At 55.6% G+C, this 20,783-nt stretch overlaps 1 protein-coding gene across 10 annotated transcripts in view; it reads right to left on the reverse strand.

Annotated features, from left to right (window-relative positions):
- Positions 1-20,783, reverse strand: part of KCNT1 (potassium sodium-activated channel subfamily T member 1) — an 88,972-nt gene that overhangs the window by 24,384 nt on the left and 43,805 nt on the right. For 8 of the 10 annotated variants that reach the window (XM_087752769.1, XM_087752762.1, XM_087752764.1 and 5 more), the window contains one exon: positions 1,139-1,218. In XM_087752769.1, the coding sequence (XP_087608895.1) occupies positions 1,139-1,218 (80 nt within the window). Of the gene's footprint in view, positions 1-1,138; positions 1,219-10,786; positions 10,829-20,783 lie in introns of all 10 variants that reach the window. The other 2 variants (XM_087752770.1, XM_087752767.1) reach the window with 1 other exon arrangement.

Consider the following 20,783-nt stretch of genomic DNA (forward strand, 5'->3'; position numbering starts at 1 on the left):
GGCCAGGCAGCGCGTCCCGGGCACCCGATGTACCCCGGGCACCCCCGACACCCTGTGCGACCCACAGCACAGCCTCTTTCATTTCCCACAAGCTCTGCAGGGCCCCTTGCACCGCAGGAGCCCACTGAGCCCCAGGGGAGCTGCAGGAGCCCCAGCGCAGCACACAAACGTTGCTCACGCTTTGCCTGGGGCTCTACACATCCTACCCAGTGTCAAATATATATGAGATGAATACAGAAATAAATAACGATGAGTCAGCTCCTTGCTGGCCCCAATAGATGTGAGAGACAACTGAGGGAGCTGCTGGAGTGTATCCCCCTCATTAGCAGGCATCCATTAAAAAGCATCAGACAGGCAGGGCCAGGGTTCCACTTTGCTCACCATGTTGCAAACAGCTTGCAGGAGGAGGGATAGCAAGAAAAAGCTGCTGCTTTACCCGCTCTCCCTCCCCAGCCAGTTCATGGGGGTTATTACTCAAATTACAAGTGCAAAATTAATCACATTTTCATTAAAAACTTCCCCGCGGGCACCCTGCTGTGCTGCGCTCTAGCTTTTTAACAAGACGACAGGATGCAGGGAGGAAAAGAAAATGTGAAATTATAAATTAACGAGTGGACTCCCTCCAGACAGCTAATGACATCTTGGAGAAAGAAAATAAAAACACCATTAGTCAAGTGGAGGCTAATTCGGATGGCTGAAGTGGGAGTGAGCAACTCACAGCCTGCCTCCGCTGTCCCCACAGCCGCTGACCTCCCTGCGGGCATAGGGAGCATTGCCAGCCCCGTGGCGGAGACATTTGCTCCCTGACCCGCCCCGGGCAGCTCCTGATGCCCACCCTGCTCCCGACCAATTTGTCCCAGCTGGTTCCTGTGCTGTAGCAAGGAAAAAATTTGTCCTCAGTGAGCAAAGGTGGCAGGCAGCATCCCCTCCTCCCCGTGCAACCGCGTGCCCCCAAACCAAGTTGGCCAACACCCAACAGAAAGGCCAACAGGCAGCCAGCACTGGGGACACATGGGGAAATAGCCACCAGCAGATGGCAATGGCTTCTTGTCCCACGAGGACGGAGCACGGCTTTCGAGCTCAGGCAGTGTTTGGTTTCTCCCAGCAGACACTCGGGCTCCACGCATGGAGCACTCACTCGATCGCTGGTTTTTGATGAAGAAGAGCTTCAGCCGCTCCTTGAAGGTGTTTTCATTCACATAGAACTCGACCTGCACCCTGTGGGGAAAGCGCCCAGAGGAGCCCATCAGTGGGGCGGGAGGTCAGACCCAGAGCCCCCCTGGAGCCCTGTCCCCCCATCCCGGGTGGGTGACCCCCCAGAGCAGCCCACAGCAGACCCCAGACTCAGCCCTGGGCTCCCAGCGGCTACCACCATACCAAATTGCCAGTACCACCAGCCATGAGCACCAAGACGTGGCACATCGATGACTACCAAAGCAGCCGATGCGACCCAACAGGGCCAGTTCTACTGTGGGTTAAGGGTTTTGCTTTCATTCACATGCAACCAGCTGACATCGGACTTGCAAACTTCTCCTTTCCCGCACGCTTTACAACGTTCAAAGCCTCTCAGAAAAGCGGTGACCTTGGAGCAGTCTCCCCCAGCAATGCTTTATCTGCTCCGACCCTCCACGGCTACAGCAGAGCAGGAGCCGGTGAGGGCGACGTCCCCAGTACACCCGTGCCCTGGCTCTGCCCAAGTAGGAGCAACATTCAGCTTCGAAGCTGTTAAAAAACAAATCCGATCTAAAAGGAGAAAAATTCCCTTTGTTGCTAAGATACCACATTTGGCCATTCCAGAAAAACCCAGGAGCTGCCAACCAACTCTGAACGTCACTTGGCATTTGGAGTCGCCAGTGGCTTGTGTCACCAGGACAAGGCGCCGCGGCAGAGAGCCGCCCGCCGGGGCACTGTGCAGAAACCGGCCGGGAGGAGCCGCAGGTGAAATGGAAAATGCCCTGTCCACCGCTGCGACCACCACGGCCATTTCTTCATCTTCAGCTGCTCCAGTCTCCATCACGGACCCCCGTCCGCAGCCCTCCTGCCGGTCCCCACATGCCGGGTGGATGCCCGTGACTGCACGGATGGGGGAAAGCCTGGAAAGGCTGGAGGTTCCTCACCATGGATGTCAGCGGGGTCTGGGATCAAGCACACCCGGATTAAGGGTGTGCAGGCAAAACTGGCACCTGCTCGGCTCATCTGCCGCCCGCCTCTCCTATTACTTTATAAACGCCTGCAATCCTTTGCAAACGCACTTATTCACATCAGGCAGGGTTATAAATTACACTGCTGCCTGCTACGTGCAGGCTAAAAGGGATCGTCTCCTGATGCCTCGGCTTTAGACTCTGAGCAAGACAAAGTCTGTTCATTACTCTTACAGCTAATAATGGAGTTAAGTGCAGCGAATTAGCCGTTTCCCCTATTTCACTGTATTCAACAAGTCTCTTAAGGAAGTGTTACTATTATTACTATTTTTTTAACTGCTCGGAGGAAGGTCATCAAGATCGCATTAATCAGGCATATTACCAAGCCAAGGCATAGACCGAGGTGAGCAAATTCACAGTGACAGTCATTAAACCTACCACCCCATTTTATTTCGCCTGTGCAACCCCCGTGCACGTGTTGCCAGCTCCAGCCGAGCATGCTGCCTGGCACTCGCCACCGAATCGTGATTTATTGGAAAGCAGCTGCTACTCGCTCTGACAACAGAGGGATAAACAAATATTTACTGAGCGTTAATGCCGATCTGATTGGGCAGCAAATTGGGAAGGGGTTTTATGAGACCCTCATTGCTCGGGAGCCCCTCGTCCCGGTACACACCGGTGCCCGCTGGCATTTCACAGCCAGCCTGACCGCTCGTGGGGAAACCACCTGGCGTGTAAGAAGCGTGGCACATCCATAAGAGCTCCTCGGGGCTTCTCCTGGACTCCCTTATCAAGTTGAATAGTCAGATTTTTAATTTACAAGGCTCTTAAGTACAAAAAGCAAATGCATGGAGAGAAACCCATCACCTCAGGCATGATGATAGCTGGGATAAAATTTTATACAGGCTATCAAATTTTACATGTTTCTGCCATAAGCCAGTAACTGCTCTCTGGCCTTGGAGTGAGGCAGTGGGAACGCACTGGCAGCTGCCTGGTCTGGCGGCTGGCAGGGACGCGATGGGCTCGGGGTGGCCGATCCGCTGTACGAGCCCGTCCTTCAGCATCTCCCCAACACTGCTGCCGGGACCAGAGGCAGCACCCGGGAGCTGGGTGAGATGCACCCGTCTGAGCCCCTCCAGCTCCAGAGCTGCTGCGGGCTCATCTTGTCCCCATCGACACAGCCAAAGAGGAAAGTAATCAGGAGCCTTAACTGGGAAGCAAATGCTGAGCTCCTGTTGCCCACGCGCAGGCACGTCCCCTGCAGACCCTGTGCCCTGCCCGGGTCCCGCAGGGGGATGTCCGTAACAGAGGTGACAATAACCAACAGACTCGGTGGGGCAGTCACCAACCTCCGTTAAGACATTTGGCATTTGTGCTGGTTACGATGCCAAGGGGAAAGATGCCCAGGTACGGCTGGCAGCGCTCAGCAAACCCATCAGCAGTGATGTGAGCTCGTCGCTCCTCATCAGGACATTTCATAGCATCCAGTACGGAAAATGCTAAAACACAAATGCACCTGAGGTGGCAGCTGCGGGGTTTGGCCAAGAACATTCCTCACCCTCAACGTCCCCAGCCGGCAGCAGCAGGGATGGGAGCTGAGCCTGCATCTCCCCTGGGGCCCCGATGCTCGCGGGGACCGCCCAGCCCGAGGGGCAGGGAGGGCGGCCGGGGGGGCTTTGCACCGAAGCCGGTGCGCGTTCACCAGCCGCACTCGCTGGCAGGAGAAGGGAGCAGGGAGGCGAGCGGGTGACCACAGACCTCGCTGCAGGGACCACGAGCACTGGGGAGCAAGCAGGAGAATTTATGGGTGTTGGCTCAGCCAGCATGATGCCTTAGGAGCAGGCAGCCATAAATGCAGAGTTTCGTAAGCATAGCTTTAACATGTGTTAAAATTAATAATTTCCAAAGCCAGACTTAGCAAATAATTTATCCGTGTCAGGGCATAAATCAGCTGCCACAACTACTCACAACACTGCACACACAAGCTAATTGTGCCTTCTTCTTATTAAAAATGCCCAGGAAACACTAGGAACTGGCCTTCAGCTCCGTCCTGAGCGCTGGGCACCCCATTCATCAGAGTCCCTGAGGATGAAGCACATGGAGGAGAGGGAGACTTCAGGGAGCACGATTCCTCTCCCAGACATTCGCCTCCGTACCAAAGAAACAAACAGCAATATAAATCTCTGTCGCCAGACAGATGGTTTGCTGATCTATAGCGTTGCAGCCCACCTCGAGACTATGAATATAAACGCTGATGGATAAGAGAACTGAATGATTAGAAGAGTTCTAACTTTTTATGACAAAGTAGCCCATGCATTCATCCATCATAACGGCCGCAGGAAGAAGAAACACTTGGAAAGCAACTGAAGCCGGTCTTGCGGGGGAAAGAGAGTATTTATCACTGCAAAGAGATGAAGAAATAAAAGCATGTCGAAAGAACGTGTCCCTGTGCAGAAAACCTGCCCTCGCTGCTTTCTGTGCTGAGCCCCGGAGCTGCATGGGGCCCTGCCGCCGCGGCCCTGCCGCTGCCCCGCTGAGCCCCGGCAGCCCCCGCGGGGTGACCGTGCCACGGGGCTTCTGTCTGGAGGAGGAGGAGGGAGGGCAGAGGAAGGGCTCGGCGTGACGGGGACCGGGACAGCACCCCGGTCCGACCGCCCGCTCCAGCGCCGGCACCCGCTCTGCAGCGCCAGGTCAACCCAGCACCCCAGAGCCGACCCACAGCTGAACTGGTGATGGCTTTTACCAAGCAGCAGCAACCACCAGAAAGTATCAAAGCTCCTACTCCATTTCCAGCTGAGGGAAGGAGATTATTTCATCTAAAACGTACCCTTTAATTTTGTTGTCAAGAAGTTAACTTCAAATAAAAATCAAGCTAAACTCCGACTGCATTACCGCCCCGAATCACAAACCCCAACGGGCTCTGATTTCACAGCATCTCAGCCAAGCTGGTCCATTTAAACCGCCCCCATCCCTGCCACCGCAGCCGGGCATCCCTCCCGCCGGCCGGGCAGCGTGATGCCAGCCCAGCCCGGGCAGCACCGAGGGGCGCAGGCAGCGGCGTGCTCTGCGGGAAGGGAGGAGGCAGCACCCCGCTCCCCCTCCTCGCCCCGGCTGAACCTCCCTGGGCCGCGCAGATAATCATCGCAGTACAGGTTTAGCTACAAGCCCTCTGCTTAGAAGGGTAATTACCGCTATTATGCACTTCATAATGCCTAAGCAATTTCATTTTGTTCGCTCGGTTATTTATTGTACTTTATTAATCTAAGATTAGAGGCAATTTGTTCTAAGATGATGAGCTCCTAAAAAAAAGACACAATAGTTTGTTTGGAAAAGTGCAGGATGCAAGACCAGGATGAGCACAGCCCAGCTCACCAGTATTAAAATAGACGCCAAGTAGCAGAGCCCAGCTCCATACTTGTACCTTCCCCAGAGAGCTGGGGATAAACACTTAAAGACAAGTAAACCATGAAAAATAGCAACCCACGTGCAGCCCCACGCCGGGGCAAACCCGCACAGGCAGGGACGGGGGGACAGAGACGTACCCCCGAGCTCTGCGGCCCCAGGAGACTTACATGGGCAGTCGGGCGCAGGCGGCTCCCCTCCGGTCCCCCTGCATGTGACAGCTGCCGGGCACGGCCTGAAAACTGAGACGGCTCCAAAATCCACCGGCCAACCAAGGGAGCGAGCCGCCACCCCTGCGCCAGGACACTGCCCAGAGCCTCCCTGCTGCTTCCTAAAGAAGGGCTTAGGTGCCCAGGCGCTTTTGTTCTAGTTCATAAAAGAGACTTTTTGCCATGAGAAGCGTATCTCCAAATAAATATGGCTCTTGAAAGACAAGAAAAAATCTCAGCATCTCTCCACACCTCCAATCCTTGCTCTCACACTTCAGCTGGGCGGGAAACACCATTCTTGTTCCAGGAAAATTCTCAAGAAACTTTTCCCATCATGTAGCAGGATGCCAAACAAGACTCTTCAGGCATTTTGGGGGAAAAAAAGCCCAAAATCAAACCAAAATCTCTGCAGTCTGGTGGCTGCCAACACCCACCTCTGCCAAGACAGCGTAGTCTCAAATGAGACCCCGCTTCCTCGCCCCACTCTGGCTGGGCCCGGAGGACGGCTCTGCATCCTCCCTGCAAAACCTCACAGGTCAAATACCTAAGAAACGTGGCTGTGGCATGCAGTAGCTGAGATTAAAGAACTGTGCTGATGGCCCAGGTGGGCTCACCGGGGATGGGCTGTGGTACCAGCTGCAGCCCTGAGCAGAGGAAGGTGAGGAGCAGCGTTGGGAGTGCAGGTCTGCAACGTTTCTGCTCTTGGCATCCTACGGTGCAAGGAACAGCAGAGGATATTGTGCAAAAGGCAGCGTGCTGCTCAGCAAGGCACCGCACGGCGGCCGGGCTGCCTCCGCTCCTTCGCTCAGCCACCGGCCCAGCACAGCGGGCGGCCGGTGCCAGCGGAGCCCACGCCAGGGGAAGCTGAGCAGGGGCCAAAGTCCTTCCCAAATAAGCCACTGAGCCAGCCTGCTTGAGGTTCAGATACCTGCTGATGGCAGCCACACAAACTGCCCAGACAGACACACCTCCAGCAGCTGCCAGCCCTCCTGATCTCCTTCGGAGATGCTCTTTCCTTTTTTCCACTGTTTTCTTGATGGTAACAGGCATTTGGCTACAAAAGCTACAGTAAGACGGATGACATTGAGTGAGCTTTGCGTACTGAACACCACCTCTGTGGTATATTCATTTGCCATCCTCCGTCTCTCCCGAGGCGGGCAGAGGATGGGGGCAGGTATGGCCCTTCCCACCTTTGCTCCCTACTCGCTGGTGCGACGAGCTGCTCCCAGCGCACGGCTTTGAGATGGAAAGGGGGAATAGCTGTACGGCTGTGTGCGTCTAGAAAACCTGGGCGCCTGCCAAAGTGAGAAACAGGGAACAGGCTGCCCCCACGCTCAATAAGCAGTAATTGAACAATTACTCAAAGGAGGAAGGTTGTGGGTTTCAACAAGGCTGTACCGGCTCAGTGCCGGCGAGCGTGCAAGAAAATGGCTTCAAAACCGCACAGGGTTGCATGGTTTGGGGGGCATCTCCTGCCGCAGCCCCGCTGTCCCCTGCATCCCCCCGTGCACCTGGCAGCCATGCGGGGACCAGCCCACAACAGGGGCTCTGCAAAATCTGCCTCCTGATTTGCTTCACGGCATTTTTTGCAAACTTCAGGCTCAGCTGGCAGCCCGCGGTGGCCCAGGCTGTGGTGCTGGCAGGGCAGCGGCAGCGGCAGCGTGCTGCGCCATGTCCCTCATCAGCCGGGGAGATGCGTGGGTTCGGCCCTCCTGTGGAGAAGCCAGGCAGGATTGATGCTGTGCTGCAAGCCGAATGCGGCTGGACACCCGGCTGCTCCCCCACCGAGCCGTGTAGCGCCGCCAGCACGCTCGCCAGCGCCACAGCCGGGAGCTTTCCTCCATTAATAGCTCAGCTTCCCCAGGGGTTTATCAAACACCCCCAAAGACCCCTCGCTGCGGCAGCTTCTCCAATAAAACTCTGGCGCATTTTTAAAGAAAGCACAAAGCAACCAGAGAGGGACTGGGAGAGGGGGCATCGCTCGCCTCTCCCCGCTTTGGGCGGCAGAGCCCCCCTGGCCAACGCTGCGACCCACGGAGGGAAGGGGAGAGGGGAGCCCTGCCTCAGGGCGAAGGGCTGGCACCAGGAGGGCAGGTTTCAGTGCCTGGGAGGTACATGAGAGCACCTGGGAGACCAGTGGGAGGGTCTGCATAGTCCAAAAGGCCAAGTATTGCAAACAGGAAACCTGCCCATTTTCTACGAGTCACTCTTGTCCCCCACCCCTCAGTAGGTGCAATACTGAAGGCACTTTCCCCTTGTTCTGCAGAGTCCCAGCCAATGCCCATGGATCGTGGCACTGGCCACCCCGAGGCACTCAGCAGGTCCCAAATCAGCCTCTCCCAGGCACTGTTGCAGCTCCCATGGCACTGTCTCAGCTCCCATGGCACCGTTGCAGCCCCCATGGCTCCACTGCAGCCCCCATGGCACCGTCACAGCCCCCATGGCACTGTCGCAGCCCCCATGGCACTGTCGCAGCCCCCACGGCACCATCACAGCTCCCATGGCACTGTCACAGCCCCCATGGCACCATCGCAGCCCCCATGGCACCATTACAGCTCCCATGGCACCGTCGCAGCCCCCATGGCTCCACTGCAGCCCCCATGGCACCATCGCAGCCCCCACGGCACCGTCGCAGCCCCCACGGCACCGTCGCAGCCCCCACGGGAAGGCAGCCGCTCCCGCCGGCTCCAGCCTGTCAGCCAGGCTGCCTGGCTGGCCCTGCCAGGCTGCCGGAGCACTCTGAGCCCCGATGCACACAGTGCCAGGAATGAGTTTGCTGAGCCGCTCGGGCTCCGGGCAGGGAACATGCTGAGGCACATCACGAACGATTAGCAAAATTGAGTCCCACACCAATAGACACGCTGCACTGGGAACCAGGATGCTGTGGCACACATTGCCCCAGCACCGGCTCAAAACCTTGTTTCTTGAAGATTTCATTCATTTACCATGGGAATAAATCAGAAAAAAAGCATCTCCTGTTTTATTATGGAGTGTGATTTTTGCCCAAAGAAAGGAGTGATATTGCCAACCACTCTGCAGCAAATTAAACACAGCTGGATGCAGGTAATGTCATCCTGGCTCCAGCAGTAACACTGCAATTTTATTTTTTGGGGATGAAAAGCAGGTTCCAAGCAGCTGCTTCTGGAAAAACTCTGCCTAAGACCAAGGTTGGCCTCAAAGGCCAGTCCTCACAGCCACTCATCTTGCACCGTGAGATGAACGGTGCCCTGAACTCATCCGCACAAGCACTCCTGCGTTGGTAGGACAAAGGCAGGGCAGGAGGCACCGCACCAAGGCTGCAATGGCTCCGCCGAGCCAGGGGTTGGCCAGCCCTGACACACACTGACGGAAAGGCGTTACAAACCTGTAGTAATAGAAAAGAAATCTGCTGGTGGACTTCTTTCTCCTGTTTTTTTAATTAGGGAGGACATCGCAATGAAAATGGGATTTTTATCAATTCCTCATTCCCCAAAGGCAGCTATAATCCCCTCCAACCGTGTTTAGCAGTTGCAGAGCTCATTTTAGAATCGTAGAATCATAGAATTGTCAAGGTTGGAAAAGACCCTTAAGATCATCGAGTCCAACTGTTAACCTAACACTGCCAAGTCCATCTATACCATGTCCTTGAGCACCACATCTCTCCGTTCTTTAAATACCTCCAGGGATGGAGACTCGACCACTTCCCCGGGCAGCCTGTTCCAATGCTTGACCACCCTTTTGGTGAAGAAGTTTTTCCTAATGTCCAACCTAAACCTCCCCTGGCGCAGCTTGAGGCCGTTCCCTCTCATCCTATCACTCGTTACTGGGGAGAAGAGACCGACCCCCACCTCGCTACAGCCTCCTTTCAGGCAGTTGTAGAGAGCCATAAGGTCTCCCCTCAGCCTCCTCTTCTCCAGGCTGAACAACCCCAGCTCCCTCAGCCGCTCCTCCTAAGACTTGTGCTCCAGACCCTTCACCAACTGCGTTGCCCTCCTCTGGCCACGCTCCAGCACCTCGATGTCCTTCTTGTAGTGAGGGGCCCAACACTGAACACAGTACTCGAGGTGCGGCACCAAACAAAGCACTGGAGGCAGCGAGGATGCACTCAGGGGCTGGAGTTGAAGACCACTCCATGCAAGCCAGGCGGGACGGGGAGCCCCTGCCAGCGGTGATGTGCTGTGCGGGGGCCTGATCCAGGCCTCTCCCTGCGGCGGGCAGAGGGCTCTCGCTCGGCACTGACCGAGGACACGCGTCCCCAGCCGTGGGCCCTGGCCAAAGACACGCTCACCCCCCGAGTCACCTTCCCGCCGCACCTCCCATCCAAGCTCTCGGCAGTCTCGCGGATGCACGGAGCAGCCCCAGCCCTGGCCCCACGCTGCTTGCGGCCGGGCAGCAGCACCACTTGCTCTTAATAAAATAATAATAATAAAAAAGATTAATACCCAGGAAGAGAAGAAGCAACAGAATAACACGCTGTGTTTTGTTTGGCTTATTTGTTTTGCAACATTGGAGATTGACACTCATGAGTCTGCTCCTATAATTGCTTCTGCTGATGAATCTGGATTGTTTAATTAGAGTCTGCGCATGGAGCTCATCGCTAATGGGTAATCACCAATTTGCTGCCAAAGATATAACTTCTTCCCCAAGAAACTTGTCTATCTCTGAGCACAGCTAGTCCTCCCCATGGTGGGAACCATTGCTCTTTCAGAAGGGTTTGCTGGTCCCGTATGCAACTCCTTAGTGCCAAGAGCAGCAAAGGACCAACCTCTTGCTTATCAGCTCCCTTAAAAGCAGAATAATCTATCACTAATTTAAAGTCAAGGCTAACCACTGTTCTTGGCAGCAGGTACTGCCCAAAATACTTGGCTCATGAGACACCATGCACACATGCACCGCACAAACACCCCAAATTGCAAGGGGTTTTTGCTCTCTGGAGAACGCGGTTGGCTTTTCCCCGCTGGAAGAGCGATGATCCCCGAGGCTGGCGGTGCCACAACAACCCTCAACCCCCCTCCCCGCAGCGCCGGCGCAGGGAAATGCATGCGGTGCACTTACTGCGAGAAGGAGGAATCCACGCTGAAGTCCTCGGCGTGAGGCCTACAGAGCAAGAGCATCACAGGAGGTGAGGGAAACGTACAGCTGCCGGGCAGAGACCAGAGCAACAGCTGGAGCCATGCCACGGGGAACATCAACGCCGGAGGGACAAACAGCCGCCCAAGCGCTCGGCCGGGGGCTGCGCCGTGCCTGGGACGTGACCCTGCCGAGGTCCCCAGGGTGGGGATGCTGGGGACCCGGTGATGCTCTGGTGGCTTTGCCAGTGTACGGCCCCTTTAAGGACTCAGCTCCACAGATAAAAACATTTTTTATGGTTTTTTGGTTTTTTTAATGAGTCTTGCAAGCTGCATCGCTGCTCTGTGTCCAATCAGTGTCACGCTTTCTGCAGAGAAATTAGGTTTTGAAAGGTGCCGGTTGGGGTGTTTTTAGGAACCTAACGTTGAATTTCTCCTACGCACACCTGCACAGAGCTGGTTTTATACACGCAGGTGATGACCAGAGAAGGGAAAACAAAATAAAATAAAAGAAGAGAAAGCAATGATGAGGGTAACATGGGGGGTCATGGCAGGGGGAGAAAGAAGAACACAGAAATGTCTGGGAGTCGGGGGGAGGCAAAGCGCCGGCTCTGCAAGCAGCACCCCCGGGGCCCGTGCTCGTGTACTGTACATCCCGCAGACAGACAGACGGACAGACGGACAGCAGCACAGCGCTATGAAACAAAGCAACTGCAGCTGCAAAGGAAAAAAATTCCCTTTGCAAAAACGACACTCTTTTCAAGATATATCCATCCCCGCGGGTGGCCACAGGTCCCTGTCACCGCGGGCGGTAGCTGAACCTGCCCCGGCGCGTGCCGCAGCCCTTCCCTGCCGCCCCGGCTTCAGCAGTGCCCCCTTTCCTTTCCTTATTTAACGTGAGTCTGGGCAATTGAGAAATCTATCCAAAGCAAAGGGGGCAGTTGCGGCTCATAAAGGTTTTTCTCTTATTTTGCTTTGTGTTTTATGAGTCCACAGCACTCCAATATAGTTCAAACTAAATAAAAGCAATAAATTCACATTTCAATTACAAAGCGAGTCCGAAGGAAAGCTAATTCATCCCTCAGTTACAAGGCGCACAGAGCAGCCTCCCTGCGACATGATTTAGTTTGCTACTACTCCTCTTTTATTATCTGTGTGAAGGCTGCAGGGAGGAGCTCGTCGCCCCGGAGCTGAAACGCCTGCAGAGAGCACAGACTGTGCCGACCGGAGCTGCCGTCCCGGGTGACACCGACAGCAACGTCCCCCCATGTCAGACCCAGCAGACCCATGGGAGATGCTCAGTTTGGGAGCGACGCTGGGGCTGGGGGAGGGATGCGGCGCAGGGGCTGAGGAGGTGCTCTGTCTAGGTGAGAGGCTCCCACGCAGCCCATGAGCGGGCGGCTGCGCGACGAGCCTGGTCACCAGCCCTCCACGGGGAGCTACGGGGGGGACGATGGGGCAGGAGGTGCTGGGGCTGCTGGCGGGGAGAGTCAGGGGCTCCCACCTCCGCTCTGCAGGCTCAGCCCCGGCCGAGCCTCTGCCACCGCTCCGGGCCTCCGAGGAGCCCAGGGGGGCTCCCGCGGGCAGCCCAGCACCCCCAGCCTGCATCTGCGCCCCGGGGCCGCACGCCCAGCCTTGCCCACAAATAACGCATTTGCAAAAGGAACGCCGTTGACCTGCCATCTTCCCCCTCTGCCCTGCTAATTTTTAGCTTGCTTGTGCAACCATCGCGGAGCAGTTAGTTCACACCCAAGTGGTCCCTCGTGCCACCTCTCCCAGCGATAACAAGCCCCCGGGTGGGTCCATCAGCTCTGCCGTCCCTCGGAGCAGCCCCGGCGTTTATTAATGACAAACAACCCAGACTTTCTCCAGCTGCAAACCAGAAGCAAGCACAGCCCCGGGAAGGAGCCCCGCCAGCTCAGCCTCCCTCCTGCCAAATTGGATTATCCCGCATTAGCAGCAGGGGCTGTTCGAGCCCCTCCATTCGCATTTGGTTTTGCACAGGAGCCTTTTATGCCTTACAGAGATGTTTATGGGAAAGAAACAGCAAATGATTTGGTTTTCTCTTAATATACTGCCAGCTGGCAACTGGGAAGACTGTACGAAGAGGGGTTTATTTCAGACAGAGCTCCCCAAGGCAGAAGAACGTTCCTGAAAACCAATGGCACGTTTACTCGCACAGCTTGGCGGGGTCCTACAGACCCCGAAGGTCTGCTGTCACCCAGAGCACCGGGACGGGCCAGTACGATTCCCAGGACACCTTCCCTAGACAGGCAAGCCACGGGCTCGCGAGACAAATATCTCACTCATAAAAAGGCACCATGAATAAAAGGGACTCCAAAGCGATGGACAGACCATAAACCTCCGCAGCAGTGGCTCTGGCTGCTCTGTGCCGCGGTTAAAGCACATGTGATAAAATAGTAACAAAAAGATGCTCTCGGCTTCCAAATGAATGAACAGCTTTATGCGGATCACAGGGGGAAGAAGCGCCCCTGAGATGTCACACTGCAATCTCTCCTTCCCACCAGGCACCCAAATGCTCAGAAACAGTCTAAATGCTGAGAAAATATGGACTTTTTTTTTAAGAAAACTAAAAATCACTCCAATCCCCATCTGAAAAGGGTTGTTTTCCAGACCCCAAAAACTTTTTAAAAGTTTCAACTTAGAGAGTTTGGTTTACTACGGAAAGGCCACATTTTCTGCCGGAGAAGGAAGGACGGACAGGCCGACGGGATGCCCAGCACTGCCCCACGTCCGAGCCGTCCCCGCTCCCCCAGAGCTCTCTGCCAGGCACCAGCCTCAAACCTGGGGTTCGCGCGTGGCTCCGGCAACCAGCCCTGCACCGGCCCCTACCCCGGGCAGAGGGGCTGCACAAGCCCCCTGCCCTTGCTGCTCCTCACAAAGCCCTCCTCGGCCTTCGTGGGCTCTGCAGTGTCACTTAGCTGACAATTCATCCAGGTTAACTGCGCAAGGGGATTAGCAGCATGGCATGAACCCTTCTGTGCACAGTCTCACTTGAAAGGAAAGAGTAGATTTACAATACACAGAATTAAAGCCATTTAACTGAGTCAGAAAGGTTACACTGGCTTTTAATGTGTTTTAGATAATCTACTTTAAATTCACTGTTTCATCTCATGAAGATCTGCCTCCCTGAGTATCCCTGTGCAGACAAACCCCAACTCATCTCACTCCTGCCATGGAAGACAACTACGACACGGGCTGCAGACCGGGTCTCCCTCACTCCGGAGCGGGGAAGGCAGCCGGCCCCAAGCCCCAGCTCTCCTCCCAGCTCTGCCAGGGCGCTGTGGGATCTGGGTGGCATTTAGCTCCTGTCTCACGCAGATAATTTGAGGCTAAATACTTTCCCTGTGTTTAAACTGCTCGAAGATGCTCAGATGAAGGAGAAAGCGGCAAAGCACGGCAGCAGCTCAGCTGAGCTCGCCCAGGGATCTGCTCCCTCCCAGCAAACTCCCTGCCAGCTCCGCGCCTTCGCCGCTGTCTCCTGATTTTTCTGGGAGGTATTTTGGTAAATGAAGGGCATTAAAAATTCCCTTCTGGTCCTGCAGTTCTTATTACTTTCAAGTAAAATAATAATCCTGCCTTGACTAAAAGCCCCTGGAAGTTACAAAGACACAAGTAATGACCTGCCAACACCACACTCAGCTTCAGGCTGCTTAATAACCACTTGCAAGGCTCACAGGCATTTCGAGACAGAGTCTCACAGCCAGAGGAGAGAGCTGTCGGGTTTAGTGCCCTTTAGCCCCCCAGTCTCAAAATGCCTCCAAGCCAGGGGCAAGGTAGGGGGGTTAAGATGAACCAAGCAAGGTAACCGCTTGGGAAGGCTTCCCGACGCGGCGTTCATCCTCTAAGGCATGAGATGCACCATGGTTCCTACCATATTGACAGTGAGAAACTCATCCCCCAAAATAACCTGATGTGAGAAGGACAGATGGGAGGAGACGAAAAAAGAAAGTAAAGAGGGGGAGAAGGAACGAGCAAGAGGAAGGGGAAAGGGAGAGGAAGATGCACGCGTCCCGCTGGCAAACACGTGCGAGAGGGGAGGGCGCGCTCAGAGCCGGGGAAGGACAGCCCCCGGCTGCGGGACGGGGCAGGGGTGACCCCAGGGAAGGGACTCGAGCCCCCAGCACCCCCGGTCCAGAGGAAGCTCAGCAAGCTGTGCTGGCGGGCACCCAGAAAAGCCACCGACTGCTCCAGGCACAGGCTGACAGCTGCCTGCTGGCTGGAGAAGTGCCACGGGAACAAACCCTCCCGCCACCGGCAGCAAAGCACGCCGTGCAGGCAGGCAGGCAGCGCACCGGCAGCGTGAGCGCAGCTGCCTCCACCCCACCGAGCGACACCTCAAGAGGCTCTTGTTTAACCACAGAGCTAGTTTTCCTTAGCCTTCCTCTGCAAAACCTACTTCACAACTAAAATACATAAAGTTTAGAAACAAACAAGGCACGGTGCCAAAAAAGCAGCGTTGCCCGTTGCAGCCGGAGGAGCCATTCCCAGCCCAGTGCCCGGCAGCTCCTGGCACTGCCTGACATTACCTTCCAGAAAGTCTTGGCTCTCCCAGAGCTGGGGGCACTGCCAAGCCTGGGCACTGGGCTCTGCTTGCTGGGAAAAAAGGCCCTACAGATGCTGAGGCTGCTCTAAGGCACACCTCCCTGCCTTTCCTAATGAGCTAAAATGTCCCTGCGGTCCCATCAAGCAGCTGAGCATTGCAGAGGAAGGACTGGGCACGAGGTTGGAGGTGGGCTGCGAGACCCTGCTCCGGCACGCTCCCGCACAACCGCGACGGCCGGGCTGGCAGCTGGTGCCCGCTCAGAGGCATGGCCATGCCTGGCATCCCACTCTCACCACAAGCAGGAAAGCCTCCACTGGAGGAGGAGGAACGTGCTAATCTCCATGCCCTGATGGGACCTGGTTGGGAATGAGGGACCTAAAATAAACAGAGCAAAAGCCCAAGTGCACATTTTGAGTGTCGGCATCCTTAGGTTAGGCACCTCGTCTGCATGTCAGCGCCTATGTAGGGCACCGAGATTTTCAGCGGCACTGGCGTCTCACCAGCAGCCGTGGGAGGAGCACTCAGCACTTCCAAAACTCAGCCTGTTCCCCTCAGGCGCCCGGCTGCAGCGCTGCCAGCTCGGGTGTTGGCATCGCCCCGCGCCCAGAGGGGTGCAAATGCTTTCTGCTGGTGTGCCTGGGGATAGGGACAGGGGTTTGAGGGATGGGGACCACAAACACAGGACCAGCCACCAAAACACATCAGAAACCCACAGGACGGAGCTCAGAGCTGAGCCCTGGCTGGGACACGGTGATGTGGGTCTTGTCCCTGCGCAGAGGAGCGGGTACAAAACGGGGAGGGTGAGCAGAGCTCAGGGGCCGTTCCAGCGCAGCTCCGGGACGAGCACAAGAAACAGCCGGGCTCTAGCCCCCAGACCGCAGCCCGGGATGAAATCACTGGCTGTGTTTACGAACGGCTCTGTTTAGTGCAAGGGATGCCAGCTGTCAGCTCGCTGTGCTGGCAGCTGGGATCTGCGATCGTTCCCTCTTCATCCGGATCAAGCTGTGCGTTTGCATATTGCCCTCAAAACGGAGTTGAGCACCCTGCCCGTTTTTTGCAGTGGTCCTACACTGAAAACACGCTCAGCATCACACAGCAATGCCCGCTGCTACGCCAGAAAGAAATGCCCAGGTTAAATGGTGCACGAGCAGTGCCACCCCTCCCAGAGTCGTATGACGGTGCCTGGAAGAACAACCCAAGAAAAGTATACCCGAGGCTGCGAGGGGAGGCGATGCTCAGCAGGCACCTTCCCACGGGGACGCCGGGCACGGAGCCGCAGGCAGGCTGGGTGGTTGGACCCCAGCTCCGAGACCAGCCCGCGGTCTGGTTACTGCTGGGGGAAGGCTGGGAGATGCCGTGCTCCAGTCTGGGCAACCATCGCAGAGCACCAACACCCTGTCAGCAAACAGTCGCACAGCACAGCGAAACCTGACGTGGACTCAGCGCTCTCTGTACAGATATACCCGCCGCCAGAAATACGTCCCTGCAAGGGTCTGCCCAGCCCAGCCAGAGGGAAAGTGGATCAAGGCCAAAGCACTTTGTAAGCAAAACCCTCTGGAACCCCCCGGGCTCTCTTTCAGGTCTTCTCCGTGAAGGTTCCCACAGGGACCCTGCCTGCAGCGATGCCGGTCCCTGCTTGCCCCAGGGACACGCGGCAGTGCCGCCTTCACAAACCGGCACAGACGGTCCCAGCTCAGAGAGGAGAAGTGCAGGAGCTAGGTCTGGCACAGATGCAGAAATCCTCCCATAACCAAACCATCCCGATACCCCCAGCCTCAGCATTTCTCAAATTTCTGATATAAACCCTCAGCGGGCAGCCAAGAGAGTAGCGACAGAAGAATCGAGGCTGGACCGTGCGTGTTGGCAGGGGCAGGGGTGGGCAAACCCCGCTCAGGGGAAGGCCCTGCCACAGCATTTCTCCTGCACAAACACACCTCACCGAAAGCTGAAGTGGCAAACCAGCATATGCTATTCACTGAAGACAGAGATACGTCTCCAAAAGCTCTTTGTTGGAAAAAGCTTTTGTTAAAAAAAGGTTAAAAACAAATAAATTATCTGTTGACATTGTCCCCCTGGGAGGGGATTCAGCAACACGGCACAGCAATGGTTTGACAGCAGGGGGAATTGCACCCAGGCACTTGCTGCTGCGACCTGCTACGGAGACCGTCACTGGGAAACCTGGCTGCAAGGACAGAGTGATGACAGTGGTTTCAATGGCCAGACTGGACCTTTCCACTGGTTTGCTTGCGTGTGAGTGTCAGGCGATGAAAACACATTTAGCGAGACCTATTTGTTAATGCCCGGCTGCCCCTTGGGGGAACAAACATCGATTGGTCATAAAATACATCTCCAGACACGTTTGGGTGACTTCCTCACTCCCCGAAGTGCTTTACTTCCGAGAAACATTGCACTAAACTCGCCCTAGCAGAGCGCTGCTATTTCTCGCTGAGTAGACTCCAGCCACCTCGTTGACTGTAACATGGCTGAAGCAAAGTCCCATTTATTCCTGCCAAAAATACCTTGAACTGAGAGACGAGGCAAGGCTGTGGGAGGTGGGACTGTAGGAGAGAAAGGAGGGAAGGATCTAATTGCTGCCCTCGGCTCCCTGACGGCTGAGGTGTAGTCAGCCTCCTCTCGGATGCACACAGTAAAAGGACAAGAAGGAACAGACACAAGACATAGCAAGGGAAAAATTATTCCCCCGGAGAGTGATCAAGCCCCGAACCAGGCACCCAGAGAGGCTGAGAAATCTCCAGCATGGGAGATGGTCAAAACTCAGCTGAACTGGTCCTGAGCCAGCTGAGCCAACTTTATAGTCCAGCTTTGAGAAGGAGTTGGAGCAGAGCCCTCCAGAGGTTCCTTCCAACTCAACTCTTCTGCAATGCTAATTTTCTTCCCCAAACCTCAGCGGTTCAGATTTCGGCTATCAACAGCTCAGCTTCGCTCAAAGAGGTGAAGGTGGAAACGCGAGGCGGGGGGGGAGACGCAGCGCTGCCAGGCTCTGGCCCTCCCAGGGCTTAGAGCAGAGCTTCAAAACCAGATACCTTAAAGGGTATGTGTGCAATCCCTTAGGAGTATCAGTGTGCCCAGGATGGGTAGTGGTCAGAGCTTCCCCTACTTCCAGCAGAGCTGCATAAACAGGACACGATTATCTTGTAAAAAGGTTTGTTTGTGTTTTTAAAGCCACATCTCCGGTATTGCAGAGAGATCACCAGCCCATGAAATGAGATCCAAACACAGATATTTCCACGTCCTCACGCCTGCCAGCAGTTTCCAAACACAGAGGCGCTCGATGGAGAGCACGGTGCAGCATTTGGCTCTTCTGTGACTTTCTTCCCTATCACACCTTTCTCTTTCAAACCCCCCCCAACACAAGCCATACAGGCCCAGCCTGCCTCAGGAAAAGCCCAGCTCATAGGAGAAAGACTCAACCTTTCACGGCTTGCTCCAGCCGCACGATTGCTGTGTGCCAGGAGAGTTTCGGTGCCCAGGTGGCAGGCCTGGCAGCAGGGCCTGCCCTCCCCGGCGTGGCCGGGAGGCTGCCCTGGCTGCATCCCCTTCTCAGAGCAGCCCCTGACGTACAGAAGTTGCTCCATCTTCAGCAGGAGCCACTTCCCCATGAGCAGCCTGCGCTGGTCCCATCCTGCCCGCAGCTCTCCAGCCGCAGGGAAGCATCCCTGTCCTGGATGCCCAGGGTCAGCCCTGAATCCCCCCTTTTGCCTCCTGGTGTGGAATAATACACGGCTGTGGAGTGGTTTCTCTTCAGATGAATTCAAATCCTTTCCTCCTGCTTTGACTGAGAACCCCTAAAAGCTTTGAGATGCTGCAATGACCAAGAGACAGAGTAAAGAGGTAAATAAAGTAGGTGAGAATAAACTTCACTGGCTTCAGACGTCTAGGGAATTCATCTGCATCCCTGTGAACATCCTGTAACGCAGCAGCTTCTTCCACCATCACCTGGTAATTTCACTCCCAACTCCCAGTGACAATCGTCGCTGCTAACTTGATAACGCTGCTTGTGTCTGCCTTTGGAGGAGACGAAGCATCTCAAACACGCTATTCATCATTTCTGAAGCAATCTTCCTGCCTTTGTCGCTTGCATACGCAGTGAAAGAGAAGTGCACAAATCTTAAGCTTAATTGCCAACTCAATTGTTGGGAAGCAGCGCACAGAGAGGAAGGAAAGCCCGGCAGTCGGGAATCCAGACACTGCAAGCAGCAGCTCCCAGGGCTCTGCCCACTGCCGGAGGAGTGTAAAACTGTTGCCATCAACTTCTCTGCCTCTCAGCAGCATCAGTTCCTTACAACAAGACTGCAGCAAAACACTTGAAATTGCAGTGAAACCCAGGGAATTGGTTTCTTTTATAAAGACCTGCGGCACCCTGGCATGCTCTGCCACTTGGCCTTCTGGCAAGGGTCCACTAAAACGCTGTAGCTATGCGATTTTTGGAACTGTTGTCCCCTGTCCCCCCCAGATCCAATGACGTCTTGCAGCATCCCTCCTTCGTGCCATGCTCCCCCCTAGAGCCAGGGAGGGTCAGCCCTGGGATGAAGGTTTGGCTCCCTGGCCCTGGGCAGGAACCCACCAAGCCCCTGGGCGCAGGAGAGGAGAAGCCCCTCTTGCATGTTTAACCACAGCTGATCAGCGGTGGGTGGGATGAGTTTGTAAGAGTCCCCCGGTTGCAAGTATGAGTCTTTTTCTAGCCCCAGTGCATCTGGATTTGAACACTGGCACTGTTATGAGGGGTACATCAACAGTACCTGAAAGGGCGCAGAGAGGAAGCAAGCTCACTCCAAAGGCTTTGCCAGCAGTAGTGCTCAGGACGTGCCTTCAGAGACGTAGGTACCCCCAGAACAGGTCCATCTTTGATGTCCTTTTGAAGCAATGAAAGCAAGACACAAAACCAGAGCGAAGCAGTCTGATCAACACCGGGAGCAGTTCAGATTGCTTGTCAAAATGTGCCGAGACCACGCAAGCTTCAGGGATTTAGTTCCAACGCGCACACACGATGCCCATTTGCAGCTTTCCACATGTGTAAGCCCTTGCCTCACGAAGTCAGAAGGCAACAACCCACAAGATCCAAGTGTCTGCTCACCAGAGAACCAGCATCGGTGCCATCTGGAGAGTTGACACATCACACATCGGACCAAGATATGAACTCGCAGTTCCACAAGTACGCCAGGACTCTGCCTCCCAGACCTGGAGACCAAAGCATGTGCCCGGCACAGCTCGGCACCGGGGAATGACCACGGCGATGCTCCTGCCCTGCTCCCGCAATGCACACCTCCCTCCTCGGCTTCCCCAGTGGGGACCACATCTGCTCATCCTGGCTCGTTGCCGTCTTCCCCCCAGCCCACCAGTGAGATACGCCAAGATACTGAAGCTGAGGCATTAATTCCTTCCAATCTAAAGCCAA

This window comes from Nipponia nippon, unplaced genomic scaffold (assembly GCF_047370975.1).
Source record: "Nipponia nippon isolate SJK-2023a ecotype South Korea unplaced genomic scaffold, ASM4737097v1 scaffold_16, whole genome shotgun sequence".
Taxonomy (NCBI): Eukaryota; Metazoa; Chordata; class Aves; order Pelecaniformes; family Threskiornithidae; genus Nipponia; species Nipponia nippon.